This window comes from Crinia signifera, chromosome 3 (genome assembly GCF_055691185.1).
Source record: "Crinia signifera chromosome 3, ASM5569118v1, whole genome shotgun sequence".
NCBI lineage: Eukaryota > Metazoa > Chordata > Amphibia > Anura > Myobatrachidae > Crinia > Crinia signifera.
In genome coordinates this window covers 192,562,571-192,582,363 of record NC_139219.1, presented here as the reverse complement: position 1 = coordinate 192,582,363, position 19,793 = coordinate 192,562,571, and the positions used below count along the sequence as shown (strand labels likewise).

At 42.7% G+C, this 19,793-nt stretch overlaps 1 protein-coding gene across 3 annotated transcripts in view; it reads left to right on the top strand.

The window, feature by feature from the left end:
* The window catches only part of LOC146064079 (uncharacterized), a 251,126-nt gene that overhangs the window by 174,662 nt on the left and 56,671 nt on the right, over window positions 1-19,793 (top strand). For all 3 annotated transcript variants that reach the window (XR_014471743.1, XM_083177154.1, XM_083177153.1), the window contains exons 71-80: window positions 1,985-2,116; window positions 2,299-2,473; window positions 3,648-3,799; window positions 4,145-4,311; window positions 7,056-7,145; window positions 8,805-8,950; window positions 15,900-15,983; window positions 16,069-16,228; window positions 17,311-17,407; window positions 18,715-18,842. Coding sequence is in view for 2 of the 3 variants with exons in the window: in XM_083177154.1 (XP_083033280.1) it covers window positions 1,985-2,116; window positions 2,299-2,473; window positions 3,648-3,799; window positions 4,145-4,311; window positions 7,056-7,145; window positions 8,805-8,950; window positions 15,900-15,983; window positions 16,069-16,228; window positions 17,311-17,407; window positions 18,715-18,842 (1,331 nt within the window). In the remaining variant the exon portion in view is untranslated. The remainder of the gene's footprint in view (window positions 1-1,984; window positions 2,117-2,298; window positions 2,474-3,647; window positions 3,800-4,144; window positions 4,312-7,055; window positions 7,146-8,804; window positions 8,951-15,899; window positions 15,984-16,068; window positions 16,229-17,310; window positions 17,408-18,714; window positions 18,843-19,793) is intronic.

Genomic DNA, 19,793 nt, shown 5'->3' with positions numbered 1-19,793 from the left:
GGTGCCTTGAAAACATTTTGATGTTCTAGGATGCCATGTTTTTCAAAAAGTTTGGGAATTGCTGGCATATGCAATTAAGCGCTAGTTTTACAGAACATGGAAAGCCCTGGGTTTAAAGCAAGGAATTGGGTAGCAGTCAGCATCCTGTAGGTCAGGATGCTGGCATTCAGTATACTGCTGTCAAAACACCGGCACCAGCGCTACGAAAGGATCAAGATGCCAATGATGGAATACCGATAGCCGGCATCTTGACAGCCAGCAACCCAATCATTAAGTATGCTGGTCATGTGAGGGTCTGCCTGGGGAAGTAGGGGGTTACATAGAAACATAGAAACATAGAATTTGACGGCAGAGAAGAACCACTTGGCCCATCTAGTCTGCCCCTTTTTTAAACATGTTACCTCAAACCATATTTGATCCTTATTTTAGGGTTAGGTCTAGGAACTAGTGGGGAGACTTAGGGTTAGGCTTTCGGTAGGGGGGAAGTTAGGGTTAGGCTGTGGGGAGAGGAGGCTAGATTTAGTCACTTAGATGGGGGGGGGGGGGTAAGGGTCAGGCTGTGGGGCAGGGGGGTTGCTGGCTTCAGTATTCTGACCGCCAGTAGTCTGTATTTATCAGACTCAATTGTGTTACCTTTCCTCATGTGATAAAACCTCTGGTAATTATTTATTATTTATTTATTAGCAGTTTCTTATATAGCGCACACATATTCCGCAGCGCTTTACAGAGAATATTTGAACATTCACATCATGTGGTAATGTGCAGTAAACCACTGATTCTGCGTAATGGGTCTCCCTACACCTTAAATGCAGAGAATGCATTGTTATACACCGCTCCTTAGGCTGCAAGGAACAAATCCTGCCTCTTAGTAAATGACTCTAACATAGATGATGTACATTAAGACGTGTGAGTTTCTGAATGGCACTGCCACATTATATAGCCAATGTAACTATTTCTAGAGCCCCACAAGATTTTAGGAATTAAATAATACAGAGACGTTAATCCTGGAGGATGACATAGCTGTCATTGTTACCATCTATATGTAGACATTGGAATGTCCGTTTGGAAAACCTACAGCTTCAATAGAAAGAATGTGTTAGGCACACATCCACAATGAATTGGAAGTTTAAACCACATTTTAGATCTTCATATGTTTTTTTTCTCAAAAAGTTTTATTAAGGCACTGTATGTTATACAATAAATCAGTTTATAAAAACATGTATTTTGTAAATGTTCATTATTATACATCAAAAAATTGTGATAGTGATTTATACAGAATTAAGGGATTTCAGATTAAATTGTTGATAAGTAATACAAGTACAGAATTACATTGTAATGACGTCAACATTTCATGAGGTAAGATTTGTTATCACAGATGATGGGCGTAGTAATGTAATATATAAAGTTAGTATACATCTTGTCATTTTCTATTTGTCTGCCTATATTATAGCATAAAGTACAACAACAAAACAATAAGAAAAATAATATAGGAGGGTCGTTAGCCACTATTTATTTATTTACAGTTTATTATATAGCGCAGCATATTCCGTTGCGCTTTACAATTGGAACTGTGATACTACAAACTGGGTAGTAACAAACCGAAATAGAGGTAGGAGGGTCCTTCTTGCAAGCTTATAATTTATAGGATAATAGGAGGGATACATAAGGATAGGATTCAATAGCTTGGCCGTCCCACCAGATTGCAAGGCAGTGCTGATGGGATGCAATTAGATATGAATGCGACTGGAGGTTATGTGGGAGTTCTGGAATATAAACTTGCCTAAAGAGGTGAGTTTTCAGGGAATGCTTGAAAGTCCGGAGGTTAGAGAAGAGTCTTATTGTGCGTGGAAGGGCATTCCATATGGTGGGTGCTGCCCGACACAAATCCTGCAAGTGTAAGTGGGAACGAGTAATGAGATGTAGTTTTCAAACTCTGGTGGATTTGTCTCGCCATATGTTTTTAATGTACATATTTTTATTTCAGAAAATATCCTGGATTTCTCAGTGGCTGCCAGCTAATTTGGATTGACAGCTGGTCACAAAATGCTATTAACAGGGAAGCCAAACACTACATAATGCAACACAAGATTATGGAGGGCCACGCAGAGGAGACACGGTATGACAACGGCTTGTGTGTTGTTCTAAATAAATCAGTATTCATGGAAAATTCTTTGCATTATTCATATACTTTTATATAGCACAGTATGTGTTTCAATAGCAATGCATTTTTAATGATAGGAAATAAAGCTCCGTAGAAACAAACATGTTTACCTCCCGGACTCTATTTTTCATTTTCAGAGAAAAAGTGGCATTAGCTATTTCTTTGATTCATAATTATATGCTCCAAGAAAATAACCAGGTTCCATGGGCCGGCGACTTCAACCCTAACACGTTGCTTAACACTGGAAAAGACATCGGTCATATGGGGGACATGTGTCCTGCTCCGCTTCCCTACTGCAAAGACATCATTCAGGTATAAATCACAAGCATGTGCTTCCATTATTCTATGTCTCTTCCAACCCCCTCCCCCCCCTCCCACCCTTCTCACCTCCCAGAGACCTAGGGTAACCACTTGTCCGGAATTACTCTGGACAGTCTGGCATTTAAGACTAATGTTCGGAGTCTGGAGCGGTGGTGTTCCCGGACTATACAATGTCCTGGATAAGGCAGCTGCTATTCCCGGGCATTGTATAGTCCAGGAACACCACCCTTCCGGACGCTGGTTTTAATTACCGGAATGTCTGGAGTAATCCCGGACGGGTGGTGGTAATCCTACAGAGACCCTTACCAAACTGAGCTGCCAATAAAAAGCAGATGGACTTCACGCCTATACTTTACTTCTCAGTATGCATATTGTAAACATTTAAAAGCTTTGAGTAGGGCGCTACAGCCAGTCAAGAGCATTGCTCACTATGGCCCTTATTCTGATCGGTGCGGATTTTTCCGCATGCGGTCGTTTCGCCGATGGTTTCCGACTGCGCATGTGCAGAGGTCACTCTGTGCATGTGCAGGCGGTTTCGCCGTACCTATTCTTTACACGCCGCACAGGGGGCGGAGAGGGGCGTGAAGGGCTACTTAGCCTCATTACCCTATGCATACGCCCCGCGTTTCATGGGCGTTCCCATGCAAACGCAGGGCGTATGCATGGTAATGAAGCCGTGACGCATGTGTAGGGGGCGGGCATCTGACATTGCCGGATGTCAGCTGCCCGCCCCCATACATGATTTCATACGGACAAGTGTCCGTGTGGTCTAGGGTGGCGGGCGCTGGTGGAGCGTGCGGCCCTGCATTCGATGTTCGGCGACCATCGAATGCAGGGGCTGCTCCCAAGATGGAGGAGGCGTATCCCCGTCCAATTTCATGCGGACCGCCACATATCCGCGTACGGACGGAGGTGGCGATCCGTATGGAAGGCGGGGATTCGCCTGCACGGTCCTGGCCGCATATTCTGATCGGGCCGCACCGATCAGAATAAGAGCCTATATATTCCTACAGTATATACTGTATGTTGCTTGCTCAGATGTATTGGGTCCAACTGCACTGTTGACTCTTCTTCTTGGCCACTAAAATCATTTAGTAGGTATGCATCCTCTAGCTGACATATAGTTGGATACATATTTATAATTATTAACCTTTTTCTAACCCAGGAGAGAATCAAGCTTCTAACTTCAAAGGAAACAACAACAGCAACAGATAAAGTGTACGTTGGTCCCAGCACATTACAAGCGTTTCTGTATAACTTCAGGCATACATTCCTTAAGAGAATGGAAGAACACCATAATACCAATAATCAGTTAAAGTAAGTATTTGGGTTCCGTTTAGAACAGACATTTGTATGAACCAGCAACCTATAAACACAAATTGTCTTTTCACACTCATTTCCTTATCAACATTCAATAGAGAATCCTTCTGAGTTCAACTCCTGAGATTGATTTCATTATTCTCCAGGACCTGGGCTCATAATTAATCTCACTATTCCTGTATGTAAATCATGTACAGTACTATTGTGCACATTCACACTATATATAATGTTTGCAATGGTTCAAATACGGACTGATAATAGTATTAATATATATTAGGCAGGGGCAATTGTTTTTTATCTCCTTTGCAATTAGTGGACTGAAGCTTTGTTTTATTTAAACAGACATGTACTTGAGACACTTGCTAATACCAGGAGGGATGCAAAGAAAACGCAAGAAAGCATTGATATTCTTGGAGAAAAACACAAGGAAGCCCAAATTATAGTTACAGATATTTTAAATAAGCTTATTACAAAGACTTCTATCTTGGAGTGGCTTAAAGCTGTCTTGGGTGAGCAACTGTATAAATCCTAGCCTTTAATAAATGTGTTTTATTTCCCTTGGTATAGGGAAAACCTATTTTTGAATAAGATAAATGTCATCTTAAAACTGTCACCACCCCCTCCCTCCTACTAATGCGGAGGCACATCCCTAATTCCTCTTGTTGTTCCTCCGCACTATTCTTGCTACTAGGGATCCTTGTCACCTGGTGCTACTTCATTTTTCAGCTTGTTAAAGAAACTTTACATACTCCCTTCTATGATGTGGGCATGGCAACCACCCTCTGTGGTTTGTCCATTTCCCTAGTTTTGTTTGCCATACTCAAAGTGTTAGGAGGGGATGCAGTCAGCAAATGGAATGCCGTCAGTCACAATACCAATGCCGGCATACCAAGTAGTGCCAGAAAACCGGCCTTGGAATGCTGAGGATAATGGTGTCAGAATCCTGACTGCCGGCATTGCGTATATAGGTATTGGGCTAGCCATAGCGTTAGCCCCGTGGGGTCATGCATAAGACACTAGTGTAAAGGATTAGGCTGCAGGGGATGTGATGGTTAGGGTTTAGCTGTGGTGATTTAGGGTTAGGGGGAGCGATCAGGATGCCAGTGTTCACAATAGCGATCCCAGAAACCTGACTACTGCCAGTAGACCAATGCAAGAATACCAATATCAATTTGAATGCCAGCACCAAAATGGGGAATGGTGAGTAACCCTCACACCAGGGATTGGGGAGGGGGGTTAGGTTTATGCACTTGAGGCTGGACTTACATTTAGACTGCATGGAGTTAGGGCTATGCTGCGAGCAGAGGGGGTTTAGCCAGATACACACAAACATCTGTGTACCTGGCGATATTGGCGGCGGCAAGGACCCGGCGGGGTACCGGCATCAACAAGTGCATACACGCACTAGCCAATGCTGGCAGAGAGGTAGTAACAACAGGGGGAGAGACAGTATGGCCCTTGTTAATGTGGACTTCCTTCATGACAGGGGGTATATTAATGATGTGAGTAGGGATTCCCTTCTGACAGGCATCCATATGTATTTAGGTAGGAGCTATTCTATAAATTCAGTGCAGGTTTACACCTTTGACCAATGTAAGTAAAATAAACTCCAGTAGATAAGCTCCTTTAGATACTATAGTAGTTCTACATTACATAGTTATATAGTTGATCCTTGTGTATGTTGTTAATTGTATGTTTTAGGTGATATTAATCATAATATAATAATAAAAAGGCTTAGGTAAAGAGCAGTGTACAATTTTTCAGTTTTTGTATGTACGTGGCCTAAAACTAAACTATATAAAAATTTTAAATAAATATATCAATGGACTTCCTTCTAACAATCTTCAGATCATACCCAAATAATGAGTTGTCAGCCATATAATAATACCAATTGATCAATCCATGTTTAGAAAATATACTCATAAGCAAACAGGGGGGCACTAAGAACACTGAGTGTACAGAAATTTTTGACCACGAGTATATTGTTCTCTGAGGCTCAAACTAATATTTTGACTTCTTTATATGCCAGATCAGATTATACTTGCCCACCTCATTCCAACACACTCAAGCCCCATACACACTACATAATGCTGACCACCGCCATAATAGTTAACAATATTGGCCGCGGGTCTCCTATTTTGCGTGTACACACTGAACAATATTGGAACAAAGATGGTATCCGGAGTGCATATACCCATGAAAACACAAACTTGGGCATGATGTATGCAAGGTATTTTACCTTGGTAAACCTTGCACTGATAGAATTTCCCTCAATGTATAAACTTTCAATGGCCCTATTTAATGTGTGCTGTGTTTGTACGGTACTCTATGGAACTGGGGAAAGCTGTAAAACCTTACAAATGACCAATTATGGTAATAGTAATGTGAGGTCTTCTGCAAACAGGATTCCAATTCTAATCCAGCATATCACGCAACAAAATTGTATGAGCTCCCTTGGTGTATCTATAATGAGTGCAGGTGCAGGGACCCAGGGGGCCCATACCAAATAGCCACAACCCATAATTAAACTAACCTGTCCAGAGTTCTGGGAAAATGGCATGGGCATAATGCTTCTGGAGACTTGTGCATGTTCAGAAGACTCTGGCACAAAGCCAGAATCTACTGCACTGCCAGAAAGTATGGGGCCCACACAAGCCTGCATGCCTTCTCTTAAACTGGCTCTGTTGAGCTCCCACAGTAAAAGTTGTTACCTGTATATGAGAGTCATAAAAGTATGAAATCATCAATAATTCCTTACTGCATTCGAAAACCGATAGGACTATTGCCATATATACCTACTCTCCCTGTCCTCACGAGGAGACTCCGGAATGTTGTGTGGCTTTTCCAGAACTCCTGCATACTGCTTGTTGCTGTCCATTGCTGCCCAAATCTGTGGGTGGTCCAGACCGGCAAATTTATGTTGCCCCTAGACACATTATTGGTTGCCCCAATAACGTCACATCACTGCCCTTATCACGTTAAGCCCTCGCGACTGCCAAACCAATACCAACCAACCACACTCACACATACACCCCGCCCATCACCACGACAATTTACACGTTCCTAGTGGGAAATTCACGACTGAACTGAGTCATTATGGCCCCATCCCCCCCAGAAGGGACAACCAAATGTCAGCATAGAAACATAGAATTTGACGGCAGATAAGAACCACTTGGCCCTAGAACCATCTAGTCTGCCCCTATGGAAAGTATGGCTATTGCATTTATTACACCTGTTTCTCTCATTTCATTAGGTATTGGAGATGAGACTCTACAAATTTTCCTGTCACAAAAGGAAAACGAATTTGAAAACTCTGAAGAAGATGATAACTTACTGAAAGATGGTATTGTCTCGTTTTATATTTCTAGTTATTTATAGATTAATAGGGTTAAACATCCTAGCATCTGATGTGTGTGACCTCTAGCATGTATATACATCACATTTCAAGACTTACAAACTAAACCTGAAATAAAGACTCAGAGACTTAGGTTTGGCAGAAAGTGTTAGCTGATTTTTTTTAGCACTTTTAAGATAGATTAATTTATTATAATTAATTAATTAATGGTGGCCCAGAAAGAACGGCTAATTAACTAAGCTCCACCCACACAATCTGCATACGTAATCAAGCCTACCCTAACAAGCGGTATCCGCTCAACCTACTGCATTGACTACCCACCCACCAGGGTGGGGTCGCTGTCCCCGAGCCTGTGATCCAGCGAAGGCCTAAGCCAATGAGAGGCGAGCACACCGAAAAGCAAACATATACGTAGCATCATCATTTGAATAAGAACTAATTCTATTTAACTGCCGTTCTTTCCCGCCTATCAGCCAACGCGATTAACACCCACCCAACCGCATAAATACAAGGGAGGAAGGGCGGGAAAACTTTCAGGAAAGAGAGGAACTCTCCTCCCTTTCCTGCACTGATATCCCAGCTAACACTGCCCTTCCATAAGTCCTTATTGGACCCCCGAGTCACATGCTTCCCTAGGTCACACAACAGCCTTGGATGTTTAACCCACTCCATGCCCATTGCAGACATTACGTTATTCATACGGTTGTTAGGTCAGCAGCACTAAGGTTGACATGCATTGGGTTGAACACTGAAGGCTGACATGAGGTAATGTCGACACATGAAAATGTCGACATGGGCTTAGGTCGGCATGTCGACACAATCATTAGGTCCACATGGGCTAGGTCGACAGTCAAAAGCTCCACATGGGTTTTTCTTTTTTTTTTTTTTTGAGCTGACAAGCCAACAGGCGGTATTTCATGCCCTGGGGTGGGAGAATGAAATAGTGTGCCCTAAGCATGGAGAGTGCAGCAAACCATGTGAGCGGACGCGGTGCACCGATACGGTGCCCATGTCGACTGTGTCAACATTCTGGTTAAAAAAGGTTAAAAACCCATGTCGACCTTGCCTATCTAATGCTTGTGTCAACATAATGACCTGTCGACCTACGCTCATGTCAACCTTTTCAGGTGTTGAGCTTGGCCCATGTCAATCTTATTGCTGTCGACCCTATGACTCATACCCGATTAATTCTATACACATTTTGCAAGTACATTAGTCGTGTGATTATTGAGAAAAGTAGGCCAGGCTCCTACAGGGGGGGGGGGGGGGGGGGGGGGGGGGGGGGGGGGCTGGACTGGATTAGAGGGGAGGGAAGGTGAGGGGTCCTCCTCCTCTCTCCTGGATGGACAACTTCCTACTTTTTCATGGCCAGTGCCCACCACTGGCAGTTTGTGGAGGAGAAGTTATGATTCTACACATACACTGGGGTATATTCAATGCCTCAGCGGCAAGGGGGCTGAATGGCAAGGATGGCTTTTCCTTGCCAAAAAAGCCACCCTTACTAAACAAACCCCCCTTGCCGCCACTCGCCTATGGCATTAAATATACCCCTAAGTGGTTAAATAACTATAAAGTGAACAGTGGTGCAAGAGTGTTTGAGAAATATTTTGTTTTCAACATCTGATTGCTTCCATTCTTGCATCCTAGAGAGTTATGATGAATATGATGAGGCATTTAAAAGTATGAAAGAAGCAAGTAAGAAGTCATATCTACATGATATCACGCAGAAGACAGAGAAAGCCGCTTATGAACTGGATGAACTGAAGAAACATTTAAGAACCATAAAAAATGAGGTACACGCTAACTCACAATTATCTCAAGTTCATCCTGTTTTGTCATTTCAGTCATCCATATTTATACTCCATATATGGTTAAAGTAAGCAGAGATCCAGATACATAGATGGTGTTGTTGTTGTTGTTATTGTTGTTATTATTATTATTATTATCCTTTATTTATATGGCACCACAAGGGGTCAGCGATGACCAATTACAGAGTTCATGAATGAATAAGCAAAACAGGAAACTTACAGTCGAATATAATACAGGACAATTAGAGGGTGAATTTATTGGCAGAGTGTCTGTATAATCGTGCTGTGTGGTTGTTAGACGACACACTTAGAAGATATAACCAGCTTGAGATTTATTCAAGTGATAAGCTTGCAGTGTACAACGGTACTTCAGTAGTTAACTTCACATGCAATACAACTGATGCAGGAATCACAATCACAGGTGTTACTTATCTGGACTCTGTTCAGCTTGTGCAGGGTTAATGGCAATGACTGGTTTACGCTGGCGGTATCTCTCCCAGTAACGCTACTGCCACAGACGATGAATCTCCCTGAGTAAGGGACACGCTTGTAACGGGAGTACAGCAGGACTTGCTCTTATGCGCTCCGGTGCACGTGGAGCTGCAAACCAGCATGGAGGATGACACACACGCTCGGAGGCACACTATCACTTCCCGACAAGAAGGAAACGCTAACAGCAGGGTCAGGGGGCTCTGCCCTGCTATTCGCTATGTAAGCTGTCACTCAGGGTGACGTCTAGCTACAGTGGCTGCAGGGGGACAAGGCAGTCTGTAGGCTGCCCACTAACCAGTATATGGAGACAGATGCAGGGCGCTGCTTTCTAACACTCCCCCTCGCTCAAGGCTGTCTTCGGCTACATAAAAGAACTTAATACAATACTTTGTCCTTTGTTATACCTGTAACCGAAAATATGGTTAGAGAGAAAGACACTCAGAACATCAAAACTTCAAATCAACATTTTGAACTTAAACAAGTCCACAGTCCTTCACGAACTTAATAAGCAAGTTTGTCGACAGTCCTTTTGTAAGCATGTCAGCGACATTCTCTTCACTTGCAATGTATTCGACATCGATGAACTTGCTCTCCACTAGTTCTCTGATGAAGTGGTGTCTAATCGCGATGTGTTTCGACCTTCCATGGTGCTTGGTACTACAGGAAAGATCTATTGCTCCCCTGTTATCACATGCGATGCTGATAGTCTCTTCTTCATAAAGTAGACCTAACTCACACAAAGTCTCTTTGATCCAGAGTGCTTCCTTTGATGTCTCTGTAAGAGCCATGTATTCGGCCTCAGTTGTTGAGAGAGCAACGGTTGGTTGTTTTCTACTCGCCCAACTAACTGCTGCCCCAGCCAATGTGAACAGGTAACCGGTATGGGAACGTCGATCATCTTCATCTGCTCCCCAGTCGGCATCGCAGAAGACTTTCAAATTTGAGTTGCTTGTCTTGGCGAACTTTAATTTCAAGGAACTTGTACCTTTTAGGTATCTCAGAATCCTCTTCACTGCGATCCAGTGTTGCCTTCCAGGATTTATTGCAAATTGGCTCACCCGACTGACTGCATGAGTGATGTCTGGACGGGTTCCAATACTTGCATACATAAGACTTCCAACCACGTTCTTGTAAGGAACATCTTGCATTTCCTCTACCTCTTCTTGTGTGGTTGGTGACATACCTTTTGTCATCTTGATGCTCTTGTCAATTGGTGTATTTACTGACTTGGAGTCTGCCATCCCATACTTCAAGATTGTTGCCTCGATGTACATTTGTTGGTCGACTGTGACTGTTCCCTTTTGCAAGTCTTGAACAATTCTCATTCCCAACAAATGATTTGCTGGGCCTAGGTCTTTCAACTTGAATCTCTGTTTTAGTTGATCTCTCACACCTATGATGTGATCTTCGTGACCTGCTATAAGTATATCATCCACATAGACTGCTATGATGAACAACTTTTCTCCCAGAGTTTTGTGATAAAGGCAGTGGTCAGTCTCTGATCTAATAAAATTCATTTCAAGTAGTACTGCATCCAATTTTATGTACCAGCAACGACCACTCTGTTTTAGGCCGTATATGGATTTCTACAGAAGACACACCTTCTCTGTCTGAAGCTCATCTTCATTATAATGATCTGGCGATTCCATATAGATTTCTTCAAGTAGTTCTCCATTTAGGAACGCTGAGTCGAAGTCTAGTTGGTATAGCAGTAAGTTTTGTAAGGTGGCGACTGCAATTACTAATCTAAGAGTGTTATACCTTGCAACTGGTGAGTATATCTCCCCATAGTCAATTCCGGATCTCTGTGTGTATCCCTTAGCAACAAGACGGGCTTTGTAACGGGCAACTTCTCCGTCCGAATTTAACTTCTTGCAGAAGACCCACTTGTTTTTGACTGTCTTGCGGTTGCTTGGCCTATCTACTATGGTCCAAGTATTGTTCTCTTTCAGTGCTGATAGCTCTGTGTCTGTTGCAGATTTCCATTTCGCCCAATCACTGCACGCTTTCGCTTCTCGAATACTCTGAGGTTCACTGAAAGCAATGTTCGCATATTCTTCCTCATACCTTCTGGCTAGTATGCCCTTGTTGCTTCTTACGGAAGCCCTGTTTGTTGGTTCGCTTCCCTCTTCGGTATTTTCTATTTCAGGCATGCTTTCTATTTCGCACACCTCTACTAGTGCTTGCTTTTCTTGCTCTTTTGCTTTTGTGGGTGATGCTGTTTCTTGAAATATCACATCTCTTGATTTCAGAAGACGTCTGTTCTCTGCATCCCAGAGCCTGTACCCTTTGCTCTCCTCACAATAGCCTAGCAGTATGCACTGTCTTGATTTCGGGTCAAGTTTCTTCCTTTTCTCCTTTGGTATATGTGCATAAGCTCTGCTCCCAAAGACACGGAGATGACTGATTTCTGGCTTCTTCCCAGACCAGGCCTCTAAGGGGGTTTTTCCCTTCACGGCCACTGTAGGTGTTCTGTTTTTCAGGTATACTGCAGTAGATACAGCTTCTGCCCAAAAACTCTTCTCCAGGCCAGCATCGTTTACCATCGCTCGTGCTCTTTCAACGATTGTTCGGTTCGCCCTTTCACTTACGCCATTCTGTTCAGGCGTGTAGGCCATCGTCAGCTGATGCTTTATGCCATGTTTTCTGAGGAAGTCGGTTAGTTCTTCATTTTCGTACTCTCCCCCATTGTCGGATCTCAGGGCTTTTAGCTTTAGGCCCGTCTGAGTTTCCACTAGGTTCTTGTACTCCACAATTTTCTTGACCACCTCACTTTTCTTCCTTATGAAGTATACGTGTGTCATTCTTGTGGCGTCATCGATGAGAGTCATGAAGTACTTGTAACCACTGGTTGACTCCTCTTCCATTGGTCCGCACACATCTGAGTGCACCAGAGCTAACTGTGATTCTGCTCTGCCTGCTGACTTGGGAAATGGGTTGCGGGTCTGCTTGCCTTTTATGCAACTCTCGCACACAGGTCTTTCGGTGTCTTTCTCTGTGATCCCTGTTGCCATCCCATCAGCTAATTTCTGGACATTGTCATATCCTAAGTGTCCCAAACGTCTGTGCCAGAGTTCCATTGACTCATTTTCAGCAGAGGCTGCCAAAGCTACACATTCATCTGTGTCTAGGACGTATAGTTGGTTGCATCAGGTTGCTGAAGCGATTACAGTCCCTCTTTCATTATGCACCATACAGCTGCCCTTTTCAAACTGGACTCTGTAGCCTTTTGCCTCGAGTACGCTGATAGCGATGAGGTTACTTCCCAATTCTGGTACATACAGGACGTCTTGGATATCTGTGACTACTGTCTGTCTCTCAATTCTTAGTCTCACTGTGATTGTCCCAACACTTGATGCAGTAAGGACCTTTTCACCAATCCCTGTAACTGTTGTGGGTGTACACTGTGTTAAAGAATTGAACCACTCCTTGTTGCAGCTGAAGTGTCTAGAAGCTCCCGAGTCCATGTACCAGCAATCCCTCCTTGGCTTGTCTGCTACATTCAGTGCCGACTCGTTCTTCTTGTCATGCCGCTTGTGCGTACCACTAGTGTTCTTCATCCTGCATTCTGAAGCCTTGTGCCCTACTTTGTGGCATACATAACATTTGAATGTACATTTCTTGGGTTTTGCACCCTTTGCTACTAAGGCAGAACCCTCAGCTATGGCATCCTTGTGGATTCTTTCTTGGAACTGTAGTAGCTTGGCCCTCACAACTTCTGTTGTAAGCTTGGTTTCATTCGCCTCTAGTGCGACAACTAGGAAGTCAAATTCTTCTGTCAAGTTCTGCAGCATTACCATCGCCACTTCTTCCTCATCCACTTTTGCTCCTACACATGCCAATTGCTGAGCTATCGATAGTATTTTATCAATGTAATCGTTCATGTCCTTGCATGCATTCAACTTTGTTCCATATAGTGTGCGTCTCAGACTTATCCTTCTCATCAGGCCTTTATTCTCATAAGCACCTTGTAGAGTTGTCCACATGTCCTTAGCGGACTCTTTCCCATAGATTGTAGAATAAACATGCTGCTCCACAGCCAGGCCTATTGTGCCGATGGCCTTGTCTACCTCTTCTGGGTTTGGACTATCTCCTGGGGCTATTGTGACCTTCCATAGCTTCTCCCTTTTAAGCTGCATTTCCATAGCAAACTTCCATGTAGTGTAATTCTCTGAGCCTTTGAGTTTTGGAAAGTTCATGCTATGCCCTGTGCTGTGCATTCTCATTAACTCTTAGCACTTGGTCTTTAGGGGTTAATCTTCGCGCACGTGACGTGCTGGGCCCATAACCTATTGGCAGAGTGTCTGTATAATCGTGCTGTGTGGTTGTTAGACGACACACTTAGAAGATATAACCAGCTTGAGATTTATTCAAGTGATAAATGATAAGCTTGCAGTGTACAACGGTACTTCAGTAGTTAACTTCACATGCAATACAACTGATGCAGGAATCACAATCACAGGTGTTACTTATCTGGACTCTGTTCAGCTTGTGCAGGGTTAATGGCAATGACTGGTTTACGCTGGCGGTATCTCTCCCAGTAACGCTACTGCCACAGACGATGAATCTCCCTGAGTAAGGGACACGCTTGTAACGGGAGTACAGCAGGACTTGCTCTTACGCGCTCCGGTGCACGTGGAGCTGCAAACCAGCATGGAGGATGACACACACGCTCGGAGGCACACTATCACTTCCCGGCAAGAAGGAAACGCTAACAGCAGGGTCAGGGGGCTCTGCCCTGCTATTCGCTATGTAAGCTGTCACTCAGGGTGACATCTAGCTACAGTGGCTGCAGGGGGACAAGGCAGTCTGTAGGCTGCCCACTAACTAGTATATGGAGACAGACGCAGGGCGCTGCTTTCTAACAGAATTACCATAGCTGCATCAGCAGACAATACTGAAATAAGTATTAGGGTGGCAGAAAACCACAGGATTTGGTGCCATCATAGATGGTTTATCTAAGAGAAGGCAAATAAGAGAGAGGGCCTTGCTCGTGAGAGCTAACATTCTAAATATATATTTATATATTTATTGTATCTATGGATTATATGGAATGCTGGTTTCATACATTGCCACAGATACAAGTGGCCAGTGCACTACAAAGGAAACAGGAGTGGGGCAGTACCGAAGGTGGAATGGTTAGCATTACTGCCTCACAGAACTGAGGACATACTGTAGGTTTGACTACAATCATGGCTTTAACTGCGTGGAGTTTGTATATACTTGCATGAGTTTCCTCTGGGTACTCCGGTCAGGGCCGGTGCAAGCCCCCCGCCCGCCCCAGGCAAAAAACCCCAGCGCCGCCCGGGGGGGGGGGTTGGGAGATTGGTGGTCGACACTAATACGGCAGCGCGGGGGGGGGGGTGCGGGCGATACTGCTGTACCTGCTGTAGCTGCTGCAAAAATCGTCCTCTCCTTTCTCACGGAATCCCCCCAGCAGGGAGCCGGCGGCTCGCACGGGGGACAGCGTCTCCATCCTCGCTGAAATCCCCCCAGCAGGGAGCGCAGGGGGCAGCGTTGATTCACGCCGGGCGGGATGAGCTGCTTTCTGGTACCTCTCTATGGTACCTTGGCAGCTCAGTACCGCCCTCCAGTGGCCGGCGCCCTAGGCAGATGCCTAGTCCTGAATAGTGGTGGCACCGGCCCTGACTCCGGTTTCATCCCACAAACCAAAAATATACTAGTAGGTTAATTTATGCCCAACAAAATTAAATCCTAGTGTGCACGTTTATGCGTGTACATGGTCAAATTCTGTGTTTCTAGGAGTATAGCTAGTATGAGAAAGTCATGCATTTGAGGGATAAAATGTGTGTTTACTTGCTGGTTGTTTTCACTGTGGCTCTTTGTATTTTTTTACGACCGATATTTCCATTCGCATTTTGTTTTAAGAATGAATACACCATAAAAAGAATATGGACCTATTTGGCTGACGCCTGCATGGATCGTAAATTCGGCAAATACGAATGGCTTTGCCATTGAAAAAACAAATCAGGAGAATATGTCAGCTTAGTAAATTTGCTGTATTCTCCGTTTGTATTTTTGTCATAACGTTTTGTACACGGGATCGCCCATAATCGGCCTTCTTAGTAAATTTCCTACTTGGTGTTTTCTTTTGGGTTCTCCTTTAATTACAGAGTTTTAAAATACAGACCAGGAATAATATGAAATGAAAATTTAAAGAAAAATAAACTGCACAGGAAAAAAAAAAGTGCGTGTGTTAGGGGGGTAATGATAAGGAAAGAGGGAACATCCATTGACTATAAAAAGTTCTATTTATTTAATTAATTATATGACATTGTTGTTTAATCCTATAATCAAGAAACAATATTGTAGTTGTTCTATAAATGGCGACATTTTGTGGAGAGATTTCCTTTTTTTGTAGTGATCCTTTTTTTGTGATATGCTTTGCCTTTCGTTTACCAGCCTTATCTATTTCTTTTAGGTGATGCACTGGTGCAGTAAAGTAGACAAACCTTGTGTTGAAAGACTTGTTCGATGCCAGAATCCCCCATATCTTGTTGCTCAGGTAAAGTCCAACAAAAAATGATCTGTTCATTGAATATATTATGCTTCTTCATAGTTTGATATGTGGATATGTTATTCCTTTTTAGATATTAGAAATGTCTTTGGTCATGATCAGTTGCCTCCCAAAAGTTGAATACACGAAAGAGCTTCAAAAATCTCCACATGCCGTAAATGAAAAGTCAGACAGTAGAGCTAGTAACAGATTCCAGCCTTCACCCATAGACAAGTCATCAACATCAAAGAGAGGTAAGAACATAAATACTGTATGTCCAATACACAATTCTTAAACATGATTTTACTTAAATTGTCCCAGCGGGCTGTGTGTGAATTAAGATTCACAATGGTTTACAGATCTTAAACTACTGAGAGATGTCCCTTATGTACTCAGGAGTAGTGTTGCAAGAAGAGAACACTGACCTGCCCGTGGTGATATATTATCAGTTGGCTTATGATAGCATATCCACAATAAACTCCTTTTTATGTTTAAAATGGTAATGCTTTCTTTTGCCTGCTGCCATAACTCATACCGTATATAAAATACACAAGGAGTATTTGCCCTTTGCAACCAGTCAGCTTGTAGCTATCATTTGTCACAAGAAATTTCTGGTCACACCCATGTATCACCCTTCCAGGGATTGACACCAACATGTCAGCTTATCTTCAGTGATGGGAGCCAGGTGCTACAATGTGACAACATCCTACAGCAACTGTCTCCTGTCACTGAGAAGGAACATGCATTGTGGGGTAAGTAAAGTAACTGGGGGGCTTCCTGCTAGCCACTCCCCTGTTGTGACATCTGTCAGGCCATACCCCTTTCTAGAAGACCATGTCCCTTTGTTGGACTTGGGGGTACTATTGACCACACTAGGGGTGAGATTTAATAGGATGAGAGATTCAGAAAGTGAGAGATTTGGGAAGAAATCTCCAGTTTTTTTAAAGCCGCAATCATTTACACTGCAAAAATCAAACTGGTTTTGCAGTGTAAATGATTGCCGCTTTAAAAAAACTGGAGATTTCTTCCCAAATATCTCACTTTCTGAATCTCTCATCCTATTAAATCTCACCCATAGTATCACAGGTCTCCGTGCCTCCGTTGCAATGGACAGAAACAGATTGGTTACTTTGGGCAATTTCTCCACTTTTTCTATCTCAAATGTTTAATACATCTCCCATCCTGTGTTTTCGTATATTGAGTTTATTTGTAGATAGAAACTATGTGGTAACAGCTGTCTAACTTTTGTCCATAATTTTTAAGGACAATCACAGGTTTTAGTAAATTGTCCTTGTACATTTTAATATGTTATTTGCTTCCGATCTCTACATATTAGGCCTGAGAGATCCTGCTGACAAGGTTGATAAAGCAAGATGGAAGAACATACAGTATCACATTGGCGAGAGCAGCAAATTTGTTGAAATGATACATCAGTAAGTCCGTTATTTGTAAATGTATTAACTGTTGCCTGGGAGTGTGAATGGTGTGCAGTGTAGTAATGGCAGCATTACGATCTGAAACAGAATACATGTCATACTGTAATTAATATTATGAATATTTTCTAGATGTTGCCTAACATTGCCTGTTTTATTAAAATTTTGTTTAATGCCTGTTAATACTATTAATACCATGTTTTTCAACTCCTCTACAGCCAAGTAAATATAATTCAAGTTTTTGCAATTGCTTTAAATGTTTTTGTTTGTTTTTAAAGTGTTTTTATTGTGCTTTTTATTTAAATGGTTTCACAAAACAAACAAAACGGCAGAAAAGTATTTTGGTCACCAAGTTAAAAGTTTTGTTTACCGTAGCTTGAATAATGCCATTAACACTTAGTAATTAAGGCCACTATGGGGTATATTCAATTAGTGTCAGATCCATTCCAACATTCATTTGTCAGAATGGATCCAACACGACCTATTCAATCAGCGGGCAGATTAGCTATTCTGCCCAGACACCTGGTTTCCAACAGGTTTACAACAGGTCTGAGCATTCCAACCTGTTGGGAAAAAAACAGCCCATAATGAATAGGTCAGAACCCCTTCCGACATTAAATCAGTCGTAAACTGACATCTTTCCGACAGTTCCGACTCTAATTGAATATATACCTATGAGTGTAAAAAGTAATTGAGGCTCTTAAAAAGGTGTCAAATGACAATGAAGACCTCATAGTCAGCACATGAAGCTTCTTGTTGCTAGGCTAAATAACACCATAACATGCTTTACAACACTGGAGATACATTGAATACCTTTGGAATAATGTGATCATCTGACTGTTTTGCTATTATAACTGACTATGGTGACCAAAATAATTTTATGTTTATTTGTTTGTCTTTGTGTCTCCCCAAAAACACATGAGCAGATATGCTAATTTTGGGGGTTTGTCAAAGCCACAAATTATCAGTAGCTTTGACCAATGGCATTAACAGCAACAGAAATAAATGCTAAAGTTGTTTTATTTATGTTTCTATTGGAAGTGCATCACTTACAGTACCTATGCTGTCAGATCATGTTCCATGCCATAATAAGAAGTTTACCTGTTTGTTCTCACATGGGCACCACCATCTGACACAGGATTTGTTTATCACCGCTCAACTAATTCTAGCCCACATGTGCACATGACTCCAGTATCCCATAAGCAGCCAATGCACCCTATATAAGTCTCTCCCTGACCACTACTTATTATTGCCAGTACAACGTTTGCTGTATCCATTTTAAAATGTTTATTTCTTTATCTAAATAGCATCGCCAAACTTGAGGACGGGCTTCCAGACAACACACTAAAAGATGTTGAAGCATACCTTGGTAGAGCCAGCGAAGGATCACATGGAGTTACCGGTGAAGGCTCCTTGCTGGAAAATGCTGCTCCTTGTATGTAAAAATGGAAACTGATATTTTGCTGCAACCAGTGTTAATGAATTAAATAGATTGATTGGTATTTAGAATAAATTAGCCATTTATTCTAGTGACAATGCAATTGCTTTTGCTTTAAAAAAAACAGAGTACAATTGTTAGCAGGAACAATATAAATGTAGTATAGGAAGTCAATTGAGTGTCCACTATTCTTATAGGAGATATTGCTGGTCATACTGTGTCCTCCGGTACTCTGGAGTCCACTGTGGGATAGCTGGTTTCGGTGGCCTCAAGTGGGGTGCAAAGCCCTCTATTATAAGTCCATAGTACAAGCCGTACTCGTAGACTTGCAAACAGTCAACCAAAACAGTATTTTATTAGCTGAATGTTTCGAGGAACATATGCCCTTCATCCTGACAAAGGAGATACTTTCTCCGAAATGTTGAGCTAAAAAAACACCCATTTTGGATTACTGTTTGCAAGTCTCTGTGTCACTTGTACTATGGACCTATAGTCATACTGTGTATGGATATGTTACTCTAGGTTTTGAGTATGGATCATTAGGTCTACAACAAGAAGGTCGACAAGCATTGGGTCGACACAATTAGGTCGACATTCTGAAAGGTCGACATGGGTCTAGGTTGACATGGGTCTAAGTCGATAGATCATTATGTCAACACAAGCATTAGATCGACAGTCAAAAGGTTGATGTGGGGTTTTTCACAGTTTTTTTACCCGAATGTCGACACAGTCGACATGGACATTGATACGTAGCACCGTGTCCCCTCGCATGGTTTGCTGCGATCGCAATGTTTTAAGCATGGTTTTATTCTCCCACCATGACCTAGTGGATGGTAGGGCATAAAATACCGCATGTCGGCACATGTCGGCTCAAAAAACAGTGAAAACCCCATGTCGACCTTTTGACTGTTGACCTTGCCCATGTCGACCTAATGCTTTTGTCGACCT